The sequence below is a fragment of the Mustela lutreola genome, chromosome 15, assembly GCF_030435805.1.
Source record: "Mustela lutreola isolate mMusLut2 chromosome 15, mMusLut2.pri, whole genome shotgun sequence".
Lineage (NCBI taxonomy): Eukaryota > Metazoa > Chordata > Mammalia > Carnivora > Mustelidae > Mustela > Mustela lutreola.
This window is the reverse complement of record NC_081304.1, coordinates 4119092-4132460: the sequence shown is the minus strand read 5'-3', so window position 1 is coordinate 4132460 and position 13369 is coordinate 4119092. Positions and strand designations below refer to the sequence as shown.

Here is a 13369-nt window from a genome sequence, read left to right as displayed (position 1 = left end):
TGTCTCGCGGCCTGCTCCTCTGCTGAACCCTCCGCGGCCCCCAGATCCTGGGCCAGCGTGCAGTTCCCCTGAGACTCGTGACCCCCGCACCTGCTGGGGTCAAGGGTCAGCACGGGAGGCTGGCTGGGGAGCTCTCGGGGAGGCTGTGGTCTCTGCTCAGACGGCCCCGCAGCCCGGGTCCTCACACTGGCAGGCCGAGGACGGGCCTGGGACGTTGGGGGAGAACGGGCAGGAGCCGTGCCCGGAGCCGTGCCCCGGGGCGGGCTGACGGGGCCTGTGCTGGCAGCTGGCAGCCGATCATGAAGTTCATCAACGACCAGTACGAGAAGTACCTGCAGGAGGAGGTCAACATCAACCGGAAGAAGCGCATCCCGGACACGCGCGTGCACTGCTGCCTCTACTTCATCCCCGCCACCGGCCACTCGTGAGTCCCCCGCGGAGCCCGGGCCATGTCCTTGACGGCCCCTGTCGCTGTGCGGGAAGAGCGGTTACAGCTCTGCTCCCGGTGGAAGATGGTGGCCGCCACTCGGGGTCCCTGCAGTGCTGTCCCCATGCCTTCCCAGGACGGGCTTCTGGTTGGGGGCGGTGGCACACTGGAGCCAGTGGGCCAGGCTCTGGGGGGCACCCTGGGCAGTGGCCTGTCCTGGAGCCCTGGCTGGGTGGGCCCAGAGCTGCTGGGGGCTTCCTTCCCCCACTCCCTCCTCTCCCCTCCGAGGGGACCCCTCGCCCAGGACGGGGCTCAGAGCCGGCGTCACACCCCGTGCTTCTGTCTGGTAAATGCCCTCTTCCTCCTTCCTGTCCCTTGTGTCCCTTCTTTCTGGCGAATGTCCCTTCTTCTTTCCTGTCCCTTGCTTAGGGTTTGGCCAGCCATGGCCTTACCCGTGTGTCCACACCTGGGAGCCCCCGCGGACACCTGAGGGCCCTTTCTCAGCTGGAGGCAGCCCTGCCTGCCTCGTTCTGTCGCCGTCCGTCCATCCCCCTCAGCTTGTCGCTCACCCACACCATTCTGCTTCAGCCTCAGGCCCCTGGACATCGAGTTCATGAAGCGCCTCAGCAAAGTCGTCAACATCGTCCCTGTCATCGCCAAGGCCGACACGCTGACCCTGGAGGAGAGGGTCTACTTCAAACAGCGGGTAGGGCTCTCCACCTCCAGCCAGGCTGTCGGACGCAACCCGCCAGCCTTCCTCGGGCACGAGCAAGCCCAGAGCGGGCGGGGTTAGGTGGCCGCGTCCTCCGCTGCCGCAGTCCCACTCCAGGCCGCCGTCTCCGCAGGAAGGTGCGCCCGGGCCTGCGGCTTCCCGACAGGCCGCACGTCAGAGCCACCTGGGGAGCCGGGAGGACGAGGCCTCTGGGCCCCACGGAGCCTCCACCCCCGGTGGGCATGAGCGGGGAGGCCCCTAGGTCTCATCCCCAGAGCGCTGGCCGTGCTCAGCCGTGGCCCCGGGTGCGGGGATTTTCCCAGCAGGCTGAGGGGAGGACTGTGCCCTCGCCGTGGGCGCGTCTGCTGGAGGGAGCGGGCCACTGGGGGTCGGTGCCGGGGGCAGAAATGACGGGTGTGTGCGGCGCATCCGCGCCTGGGGGAGCCGGGGCAGCAAACGGTGGGGACAGTCGGATACAGGCAGGTGCACGCCGGGCTGCGGGGTCCCGGGCAGCACCCAGGCCCCGCCGTGACAGAGGGTTTCCAGGTGGAGCTCGAGGGACAACTCGCCATCCCAGAGCTGCTGTCTCCAGGGCGTGCCAGCCTACAGAGGGAGGACGGGGAGACGGCTTGGGACTCCGGCGGTGCACCTGGCTCCCGGCGGGCCTGCAGCTCCCCCTCCTCCACTCGGGAGGCTTGAGAACTGGAGTATGAGGGTCACCAGCCCCGTAGAGCCTGCCCTTGGCCCCAGGCTGGGCCCCCTCACTTTCTGGAGGTCACAGTGTGGGCCAGTCCCAGTGGGTCAGTCCAGCCTGCTGTGCGGACGGCACCCACATCTCTCCCCCTCCGGATCCCCAGATCACCGCGGACCTGCTGTCCAACGGCATCGACGTGTACCCCCAGAAGGAGTTTGACGAGGACCCGGAGGACCGGCTGGTGAATGAGAAGTTCCGAGTGAGTGCATTGGCCGTTCCCGGAGGCCCCCGATTCCTGCTAGAGGCCACGGCAGGGTCTTCGTACTGCTCCAGTGGGACTGGGGAAGCGAGTGGGATGGCCCTGAGCCATGGGAACGTGTTCTCTGGGCCGGAAGGAGTCAGAGCCCAAGTGTTCACATGGGGCTCTCTCGGGCCAAGGGTCTCCGTTCTTGGGGGCCCCGGGCTCAGGGCAGCTCCTCCCCGGGGCCCAGGAAGCTCACTGGCCTTCGCACACACGTGACCTGTGCTGCCTGTCCTTCCCTAGGAGATGATCCCGTTCGCCGTGGTGGGCAGTGACCACGAGTACCAAGTGAACGGGAAGAGGATCCTTGGCAGGAAAACCAAATGGGGCACCATCGAAGGTAATTGTCAAGCCGCTGGGGTCTCCAGATCAGAAAACTCAAGCCTCTTCTGCCAGCCTGGAGCTTGGGCACCCAGGCCCCAGCCGGGTGCTCCCGGGGCCTCATCTGTGGCATCGCCGCACTCAGCCGCCGGGAGGGGGCCAGTGGCTTGTCTGGGGCCCATGGCCGTTAGCTGATGGAGCTGTGCCTTCACCCCGATCTCCCAGGGGACAGGGAAGTATCCAGAGAGAAAAGGAAGGAGCCCTGAGGGGTCCTGCCGAGTTCTGGGTTTTGGTGTTTCATAGCCATGCTGTGTGACCTTGGGCAAGTTGCTCCACCTCTCTGGGCCTAGGACAGTGCTGGGAATAGCGCTGTGAGAACAGCTGTGAGAACCAAATGGCGCGCCCCCTGCCAAGGTTTCCGGGACCCCACATCTTGTTGTCCTGCGGCTGCTGTAACGGATGACTGAGACTGGGTGGCTTGAAACGGAAACGTCTTCTCCTGGTTCTGGAGGCCAGAAGTTAAGGCATCAGTATGGCTGGTTCCTTTCAGAGCCCCTGAGGGAGAACGTGCTCCAGGCCCCTCTCCTGGTGGCTGTCAGCCATCCTCCGTGTCCCTTGGGCGGTCGGCAGTCCCCACTCAGCCTTCGGACTGTGTCTCTGTTTCTTGCTCAGGAGGCCATCTGCCTGTCATTGGCTTAGCTTCCCCTGAAATCCATGGTGATCCCCTCTTAGGGTCTTTACCTTAATTACATCTTCAAACAAAAACTCTCCAAGTAGTCCCCATTCATAGGTGCCGAGGGCGTCGGCTGTTGGACATGGTTTGGGGGACACAGTTGAACCCCCTTTGGGTGGTGGTGCCCGCGGCAGGCTGCTCTGGGCACCACTTCACCCTCCGCTCTGTCCGTCTCCCTCTGTAGATCAGAGGATGCAGAATGGACAGGTTCGAAGGTCCACGTTGTCTTTGCTCCCGTGGCTGAGGGCCCGGCGTGGACAGGTCTGGAAGGTGCTCACCAGCCGCCGGGCCCCTGTCTCCCACCCCCCACCCCCGTGACACCGGGCGAGTCCCTCGATCCCCCAGGCCTCAGTCTTCATCTTCACCATCCTTAAGATGGGTGCTGTGTGTCAGGACCTTAGCAAAATGACGGACTGTCTCAGACTTGTGAAACTTTGGGGCAGCAAACGCCCTTAAGAAAGGGATCCTTGCGACACGGGACAGGGAGCTCCCTCCCTCTGTGCCTGCTCATTTTACATACGTTATCCCGATGCCTGCTTAACTCCCCCTCCCGCTCCCACCCCTGCGGCTGACCCTGCACCCTCCTGCAGAGAGGACCAGGCTGTGGCACCCAAGGGTTCGCCCCTGCCCTGCCAAAGCCTGGGCAAGGCGTGGAGCGGCCCACAGACCCGCTGCAGGGTGTTTTCCAGCGTCTCCTGGATCTGCGCTTCCGCAGCCCTCCCCTCCTCTAGGGGTGTCTCTGCGGCCGCTCAGGTCCCGGCCACGTGGGCGGTCTCTCTGTCAGGCTTACCTCATCTCTACCCCATGCTCTTCATCTCTACCCCATGCTCTTCAGGAACTCTTGGCGCAGGTGCCTGTTCTGGAGGGTGGAGAAGTGTGGGATCAGAAGGGCCCATGGGGACTGGGGACACAGCTGCCCAGGGCTGGATACACCTCTGCTGCCCCCTGGTGGCCAACTCCGGCCCACAGGCTCACCTTGGGGTTGTGAGAAATGGCCCTGTGGCCCCTATAGGGACCGTTGCAGGGTGGTGGGTCTCCCGCAGCCTTCGTGAGCACCCCGGAGATTTCTGCCTCCCCCCCCTCCGCGTCCATCCAGCCGGACCCCACACTGAGCTAGCGGCTCTTCCTCTCCTGGGCCTTGCCTGCTCTAACTGACCCGAGGCCGGGCTGCCCTGTGCTCTTCCCCGGCCAGCCTGGTGAACGTGCCCGCTGTCCTCCTTGTCCCTCAGTCCCTGGTCCTGTTTCTTTGATCCTGGTTTTCGCCGTCCTGAGACGGTGCACCCATCCTCGGAAACTGCCTGGCGTGTTCAGGAGGAGGGTGGGGTGGGAGAGAGCTCGTGGTTAGCTCATCGGGAGGTGGGTGGCGTTGGAGTCCCACCTTACAGAGGAGGAAACTGAGGGTCAGAGAGGCCAGGAGAGGCAGCAGCCCCACGCGCACACTCCCAGCCGTGGGGCTCCCATCTTCCCGCCAGCTCTTTCCACTTCACGTCAGTAGCAATGCTGCGTGTGAGTCTGTCGGCAGAAGGTTCTAGTGCGGGCACAGCCCCGTGCCGATGGGAGGAGGGCCGGGCTGTGGCGGGCAGGCCGCCGCGGGAAGAAAATCGCAGGGCTTGGCAAGGGGGGGACCCTGGGGCTTCGGGGCTTTTTCTCCCCAGCTTCCTGGGGGCGATGGGGGAGACAGGCCCGTTCCCTGCGCTCTGAGCCCCGATGCCCCAAGACCACAGACGGGGAGGCCTGGTGGTGTGTTGGGTGCATGAAGGTTTGATGACACACATGAGTCCTGCAGCAGAGCCCTCGGGGGCGCGGGGACACTGCCTCTCGGGGGGACCTGGAGGCATCTGGGGGGCCGGTCCTCCCACGTCCACAGAGCTGACTGCTGTCCTGCAGCCCGTGCTTTGGGCATCGGCATGTAGCCGGGCAGCGTAGGGTTCCTGAGCTCAGCGGCAGTGGTGACCAGCATGGGAGAAGGCCCAGCAGGGCCCAGGTTCCCCAAATGCCACCTTCGGTCCCTGCCTGGTTCCATTGTCACCACTCCCTGTTTTCAGGGTCCCCTGGGACGTGCTGCTCTTCTCAGGAGATGCCCCTCCCCCAGCTCCCAGTGAGGAGCAGTGGCCCTAGTGGCCCTGCTGGACGGGAACCCTCTGGGGGGTGGGCGCCTGGCAGGGCCTGCCTCAGGGTGTCTGCAGAGTCCGGTGCCTGTGGGAGCCCAGTGCTCCCCTGTGGGGTGGGGACTCCCACCCCCACCAGCCCACCCACCCACCCACCCAGGCTTCTCTTGGCTCCTGAACTACTGGGGGGGAGGGGAGAGGCAGGGCGGGGGAGGGGCTTCGAGTGACCTTAAAGCTCTTTTTGTCTCCTCAGTCGAGAACACCACCCACTGTGAGTTTGCGTACCTTCGGGACCTCCTCATCAGGTGAGAGAGGGCTGTGGGGTGTTGGTCTTGGCCCCCCGAAGGCCCTGAGAGGGCCCGAAGTCAGGTGTCCGGGCAGTGGGGGAGCAGCCAGAGGTGCTGGACAGTAGCTGACCCGTCCTCCCCCAGGAGGACCTCGGAAGCCCATTGTCTAAAACAGCTCCGTGGAAATGAAGCAGAAGTTAAAATCCTTCTTACTCTGTGTGAAGGCCCCCCGCCCCCGAGAGGGAAGAGGCTTGGTTCTCGGCAGTGCAGCCTTGGGCCCCGGGCGTCTCTCGTGCCGGGCATGGAGATCGTGTCCCCCATCGCCATCCCAGTGTCTTCTGACCCCACCACTCTGACCTGGCTGAGGCTTTCCCTTAGTTTTCCTTGAGCTCAGATAGGGAGTGGCCGCCCTTAAGTCGTTAGAGAAGGTGCTTTGTGGCTGGGTCTGGGCGGGTGATGAGACAGTGGGGGCATCTGCCGTGGTACCAGGAGCTCCTGGCTTCTCTGTTAGCAGATGGGTGCATTCTAGGCATTAAGTGGCCGTCCCTGGGTGGGGGCGGCTCTTGGTTTGGGGGGTGGACTGTGGCTTCTGGGAGTGACCCCACTGTGTTGGACAGCCTGACTGCCCAAGACACCCACTAGGCCCTTCCGAGTCTCCTGTTGGGCTGTGAGAGAGGGGGAACCTGGGCACAGGACTGATGAGCAGGGTCGACCCGCACTCCAGCTCAGGGTGTAGCCCCAGGACCTGGTGCTTCTTGGTGGCAGCAAGGACATTTGAACGCTGTTCCCTCTGAGTGTGCACCCAGCCCGTACCCTTGGACTGGCCACAGGCTTGGCATGGAGAGAAGGGGGCCGTGTGCGATAGAACATAGGTGTTCCGAGAGGGTCTGGGTCACTGTGGAAACTGCTTTCCCCCACGCCCCCTGCCGTACCCCAGCCTGGGCCCACTTGGCTGGGCCTTACAAGCCCTCCTGGGGGGCCCCCTGAAAGCCAGGCAGGAGGGATGGGGTGCTGGGGGAGCAGGCAGTGGGAGTCCCGGCTCCGGCTCTGTGGGGTCAGTGCCCGTGTCCCCCCATGCCCCCCCAGGACGCACATGCAGAACATCAAGGACATCACCAGCAGCATCCACTTCGAAGCCTACCGTGTGAAGCGTCTGCACGAGGGCAGCAACGCCATGGCCAACGGCGTCGAGGAAAAGGGGCCCGAGGCCCAGGAGATGTAGACCCACCCTGCCCCGGGACCCGCCCCTCCCCCGCCCTTTCCAGCACCGCCCCCAGGCCCGCCCACGTGCCCCGTTTTATTTTATATAATTTCCTCCACTTGCGTCGCTCTCCGCCCCTTCACACGCCGCCCAGTAACGAGGTCACATGCGCCCTCCTGCGTGTGTGCGTCCTTAGCCGCTCCGTGCGGGGCCTGGACCTGGTCCCGGGACGGGAGGGGCAGGAGAGGGGCCTCTGGCCCAGCGCCAGGCCCCAGTCTCTGAGCAAGGCAGGCCTGGGCGGGGCGGGTCGCGGGGGGGGGGGGGGGCGGCCTGGCCGGCCTGGAGCCCCTTCCTGCCTGCTCTCCCTACCCGGCCCAGGCCATAACTCAGACCCGTAACTCAGACATCCTCCCCCCTGGCCTCCCGCCCCAGGGGAGACTAGTTAATTCCATGAGATGCAAGTTGCCAATTGCTTAGAAGCGGGGAGGCCCGGCAGTGCCCGCCCGCGAGCCCGTCCTGCAGCAGAAAGTGCCTTTATCTCAGCCGTCCACGAGCCCGCCTTCTCTCCCCCGCTGTCCCCGCCGCCGGCACTGGGGACACATCGGAGAGAGGGGGGTGTCTCTTCATCTCTCCACCCCCCCCCCCCACTTTGATTGAGCATGCAGGGGAAGGGAACAGATACCCCCCACTCCAGCCCCGCCCCGTGATTTGGGGGAAGGTCCCAGCAGGTGAAATCCGGTGGAGGTGCTGAGGGAGAGGATGTGACCATGTGGGAAGGAGGGGGCTGGGCCGTTCAGAGCGGCCCAGGTGACCCCAGCGCCTGCCTGCACCGCCCCACGTGACTGCGAGAGTGTTTCTGTCTGTCTGTCTGTCTGGATATCTCTGGCCTAAGATGCTCCGCCCGGGGTACACCCATTCAGCCCTCCTGGGCCAGGCTTTGCTCTGACACCTTGACCCCGGGAGCTTTTGTCACCTTAAATATGCCTGGGTTCCCGCACCCCAGAGCCCATCGTAAATACGCCCCGCCCCAAGGAGGGAGAGGTCAGGAGGCAGGTGTGCGTGGGCCCTCACTGGGCTGCAGCCCAGGCTGGCTTCTTGCAAGGGGAGGGAAGGGGATGCAGACAGGCCTGTGCGGGGGAGTGTGTGTGTGTGCGTGTGCGCACACGTGTGTGCGTGTGTACGATGTCCTTGCATTGTGTGTTCCCTCCCCACCTAAGACAGGAAGGACCCCTTAGCGAAACCGTGTACTTGCCGAATTGCCACGTTTTTGCCAAAACCCAGACTGCGAAGGAAACCTCCACCTTTGGCGGCGGGGCGAGGGCGCGGGGGGCAGCCTCGGGCGGGCCGGACTCGCTTTCCTTCTCTGTAGCCAGATCTCGGCAAATGGTGTTTCACCGGCACCTGTTTCCACAGTGGCCTTTTGCTATGTGCCTCCTGAGAAATTCATCTTTTTGTATAAATAACAAAGTCTTGAGACTGTATTTCCTGAAATAAATGTCCAAACGCAAACCTGCCGGGGGCGGGGGGGGGCACGTGCTCCTCTTCCTGATCCCAGAGGCGCGGTTCCCCGCGGGAGAAAGCCGGCCCGGCGGTGCTTGCGGGGGGCTCTTCAACCTCGTGATGGGGAAGCCGGTGTCGGGGAGGTCAGAAGCCCGCGGGTATGTGGAAAGCCAAGGGCAAAGCTTTCCGAATGGATAAGGAGGCGGGAAGTTTCCCACCGCGAGGCCCCGCAAGCCTTTTCCGTTCCTGTATTGTCGGAAATAAAGTTTCTCTAGTTCAGTTTTGTCCTATCAGATCAAACCGTAGAAACTGGTCAGAATTTGACAGTAATTCCCTACCAGTGGCTTGTTCCTGGAGAACGCGGCCCCGAGGAGAGGGAGAGGTTCCGGAGGCTGCCATGGGCGCCTGGCTCTGCACGACAGCCCTCCCCCTTGCCCCGGGGTGTTGGGGGCCGGAGCCCTTTTCTGGGCATAACACGCTACCCTGAGCCGGGCCGTCTCGAACGGCGGAAATCATTCTGTCCTGGTTCCTGAGGCTGAATGTCCGCGGCGGGCGTGCGGCAGGCTGTCCTTTGCCCCGGCCTGCGCCGGCTTTCCTCCTTGCAGACGAGAAACCGATTTTGCGGAAGGCACCCCTGTTGGTTTGGGGGCCCCTCTTCAGGATGGGTTCGTCTCCTCAGTTCCATCGGCAAAGACCCTGTCTCCAAATAAGGCCGAGTTCTGAGGTTCTGTCTGAGGACATGAATTGGGGGCAGGGGCAAGTGCTCTTCAACCCAGGGCATCCAGTAACCCCCCTCTGTCGCTGGGCCCCAGGGACAAGGTGGCTGCAGAGGGCCCCGCAGCAGGGCTCGGATGTGGGTTCAAGGTCGGCTTGTTCTGCGGAAGGTCAGTGGGCGGAGGCCCCATGAACCGCGGGCTTCTGGGGTCTGGGGTCTGTCCGGCACTGCCGACCCCTGTGGGGGGCACGGGAGGACAGAATCAGACCAGGGCGGAGCTGTGGGACCTTCATCTCAGGGCTCTTCCCAGCTCTCAGCGACGCTCTTGAACTTCTTGACGCTGAGGCTTCCCCTCCTCTCCCTCCTCCAGACTGAAACCACCCCCATCTTCACACCTGCTGGACACCCGTGTCCGGCAGCTGCTCTCTTGGGCCTGATCCCCCCCCCCCCCAGGGCCCAACGCCCTCTCCAAGCCTTGATCTCCGTTCTGGAATCTGGCTTCTTCCCCCAGGGGCTGGCTTACCGGGTCTGGCCAGCTCCCCGTCCCTGGCGCTGCTGGTCCCTCACTCACCAGGCTGACGGGGACCAGGACACGGGCTCTGCCCAGCCCACCTGCACGTCCCTCCAAGGGCAGCCCAGGAATGCCGGTGGCGATGGGGGCTCTCCCACCCAAGCAAGCAAATCCCCTGCTCTCCATCTGGGTGACCAGCTGTCCCAGTCTACCTGGACACGTGGGGTTTCCAGGCATCTGGAACTTTCAGTGCTAAAACCTGGAAGGTCCTGGGTGAGCCAGACAAGTTGCTTACCCTGTGGAGACCCCACACCACCCTGCCCCCTCCCACCGATCAGGGTCATGGTCTTGGACTCCTCCGCCCAAGGGGCTCTTAAGGAGTTGGGCTGGTGCCAAGATATCCTGGGGTGAGCAGGGGCCTCCACGGCCAGCCAGAGTGTCAGACTGGCTCTGAGCACCTGTGGGGGTGGGATGTCCCCAGGGGGCTGGGACCAGGTGTCCCATGCTCCCACATTCCCTGCTCTGGGCTGCAGGGTTTGACCAAGCCAGGAGAAGGATTCAGTGAAGGGGCAGTTTTTGAGGGGGAGGGGGTGCTTTTCCAGACCCTCCCTTGTGTATGCCTTTGCATCCCGGGGGAACCATGCGGGTGGCCCCCACCAGGGGGAGAAACCAGATGGAAATCAGCTAAAGGGTCTCTCTTCAGATCTGTATTTAGGGATGTGCCCCCTTATTGTTCAACGTGACATGAACCAAGCAGATGATGAGCAATGTGGGAGATGCCAGGAAAAAACAAACCCACAAGGAAATGAAAAACCTACCATCCTTCCTAGAGCCCGTTCTGGGGGCGGGGCTGGCGTCATTCTCATCTTGGTTCCTCTGCTTTGCCTCGTGTCCTGCTTGATTTGGTTTCAGGGGCACTGGGAAGAGGAAGTTGGGGGGGCAGGAGGGCGAGGGGGTGCCATGCCGACTTCGGGCCAGACCCCCGTGTGAACAGCTGAGGGGTTTGGAGGCATCCTGTCTTGGGGACCACCCTGCAGGGGTCCCCAGCTCCTACTCACCCCTAGCAGGTGGCCGGATCCTTCCCAGAGGAGACTGCCTGGTCCAGGCAGGAGCCCTCTGTCCCCGGCCTTCTCCTTCCCCCTTTCCCCCGCTCACCCCCACACCAACCCCCTGAGGAAGGGGAAGGGGGACAGGCCTCTAAGAAGGTCCGGCCCAGCTTGGGTGTCCCAGACGGTGGAAATTGGGACTCACTGAGCAGACCAGATGCATTTCCTGCCTTGGCGCCTGGAACACTGCAGGTGTGTGCACGGCCCCAACCCCAGTCGGGAGGGGCCCGGGGAAGCAGAGGCAGCTGTTTCAGGGATGCGGGTGTCAGCGTCACACCAGCACATGGAGCTGTCCCCGTGAGGGGCCCAGACCTGAGAGCCTGTCGTTGGAGAGCCCCAGGGAGGCTGTGGTCCCCTCCGCCCACCCAGGCAGGCCGCAGACCCCCTGCCCTGCCTGCACTCCGAGGGCGCTGGCCTTTTCCAGAAAGTAAGACGTCTCAGCTTCTCTCTGATCATATTGGCCCTACCTGCTCCCTGTCGAAAGTGTGAAAACAGAAGCCAGAAAACAACCACCCTAACAGCGAACACAAACCCCCTGATGCCAGTCCACCAGCTAATGGATAGGAGATACAGAAGTGCTTTAAAACATATTGGGGAAAATAATAATAATAATTAATTAATTAATAAATGCATTGGCGAACTTCGTTGTGTCGGTCTTTCCGAAACTGAGCTCAGACCGAGCCCTCCCCTTTGTAACCGGTGTTTTCACGATCAGGGAGGGTTTTCCTACTTCATTATGTTTTCTTGGAGACCGTGATTTTCGTGGCAGTACATTAGCCCATCCCATACCCCTGCCTCACTGTGGACGGCTACGGGTTCACCCCCGTCCGTGGGCCGCGCTGGGAGGGCCCGAGGGTCGAGCCATCCCTGTCCTCAGAGATGAAAGAGGTGCCTGGTGGCAGGAAGCTGCTGGAGATGGTTCTGAAGCCCATGCTGTCAGGGTCTGTGTAGACCCAGAGCCAGGAGGGGCCCCGGGATCGCGTGGACCCGTCCTTCACCCTCCTGCCTGTTCCCCTCGAGGCTCTCACTGCCGTTTGGCACGTGGGAGGGCAGAGCGTCCCCGTGAGGTCGTGCACACCGGCCGTCAGGGTCTCATGGAGTTCAGGGCTCACGCACAGAGCACGGCTTGGACCCTGTTACCGAAATGCTCATTTCTGAGCTCCTTTTCCACGTAGATTCAAGTACGCAGCTGGGTGTCTCCCGACTGGGTCCGCCAGGGAGACACCGGCAGGTCACCTCTCGCTGATCATATATTGGGGACGCCCCAGAGGCCAGAGGGGGTGGGTTGGGGAGGGGGGGTAGGGGGCAATGGCCCCTGGACCCTGCCCTGGGTCACTCATGGTCTGAGATGACCCTGATCAGTCCCTCAGCTTTGGGAGGGACAGGAAGGCCCAAACAGCCTCGTGATCATCGGTCACCGTGGTTTATGTGCCGAGGGAGAAGTTCCAGGCCTGAAAGGTCGGATAATGGGGGACCTACAGGGACAGCTGATCCCCAAAGTCCCCCACGCAGGGGTCCTGGCCAGCCCTCCACGGTTCTGTGGAGAGCCCCGGGCAGCCGCTCAGCCGCCGTTTCCCCGCCGAGGGGCGGATCCCGACAGAAGAGAGCGGCTGAATGGATGCCCGGAGCCCAGGGAGAAAGCGTCTTCCCGTCAGCGAGGACGGCTGTAAATAATGAGAATAAAGAGGGAGTATGAATAATTAAAGCTGCCCAGAGTGAGTGGGTCTTGAACCGTCTGCCTGATTTAAAAACTAATTACTTGGAGAGTGTCACTGGCAGGGAACGGCGGCACGGCGGCCCGTTTTCCACCATGCCCGCCTCCCCCCCCCCTCCCTCCTCCCCCTCCTCCCCCCTCCCTCCTCTCTCCCCCCTCCTCCCCGCTCCAGAGGTGCTTGGTAGGGGGGACAACAGCATCAGGCTGATCAGCCAGACCCGGCCCAGGGAAACCTCCATGGCCCCTCCATCTCCCTGAGTAATGACTTCAGTAGAGCCTGCCCCCCGAAAATACCCAAGTCCCCTGAAGGAAACAGCCACATGGGGGGGACCACATTGGGGAGGCGTCGAGGACCCACGCAGGCAGAGCTGAGTCTGGAGCTGGAGCACTCGGGAGACCCCAGGGGCAGCCTCACCAGCCAGGCCGGGTTGGGCACGGCTCAGACCTGGCCTCTGCAGCCTGCCCAGAGCCCCTTGAGGGGGCTGGGGGAGGCGTGGCCCCAGGTGGTGCCCCTGGCTGGGTGGCTCCTGGACACATGGCCCTCAGAACGTCTTTGTGTGTCAGGAGTTGGGGTAGAGGGTTGGGAGGGAGTGTTTATGGGGACAGAGCTTCAGTTTGGGCAAAAAGAACGTTCTGGAGGTGGATGACGATGGCGGCCGTACAACAGTGTGAATGTGAACGCCTCCAAACTGTGCACTTAAAAAAGGCTAAAATGGTTATTTTATGTTCTATTTTACCACAATTTTAAAAATAAGTATGTAAAAAAAAAGGCTGTCTGTGTCTTGGGCCCACTGGGTCTGGGACAGGCTGGTCTCATGGCGGAAGATAGGGTTCCGGCATGTTCCGGCATGACAGAGGGTGCATCTCTGCGTCTCCCTCTGGAGAAGGGGGCCTTGGGGCTGCGGGGGGGCCTCTGCCAGGAGAAGCGAACACTCTGCCCTCCGGCCAGCTGCAACTGGGGCTTTGAGTGCTGGGTGGGGGTACGACCAGCAGTGCCTCCCAGAGGGTCAGCTGTGGGCTTTGCGGACATGGCCTCAAG

At 63.0% G+C, this 13369-nt stretch overlaps 1 protein-coding gene across 7 annotated transcripts in view; it reads left to right on the top strand.

Annotated features, from left to right (window-relative positions):
• The window catches only part of SEPTIN9 (septin 9), a 144044-nt gene extending 135481 nt beyond the window's left edge, over positions 1-8563 (top strand). For all 7 annotated transcript variants that reach the window (XM_059150301.1, XM_059150300.1, XM_059150303.1 and 4 more), the window contains 6 exons: positions 287-424; positions 1016-1133; positions 1997-2092; positions 2378-2474; positions 5550-5601; positions 6670-8563. In XM_059150301.1, the coding sequence (XP_059006284.1) occupies positions 287-424; positions 1016-1133; positions 1997-2092; positions 2378-2474; positions 5550-5601; positions 6670-6805 (637 nt within the window). In that variant the 3' untranslated portion in view covers positions 6806-8563. The remainder of the gene's footprint in view (positions 1-286; positions 425-1015; positions 1134-1996; positions 2093-2377; positions 2475-5549; positions 5602-6669) is intronic.
• The last annotated feature ends 4806 nt before the right edge of the window (positions 8564-13369 follow it).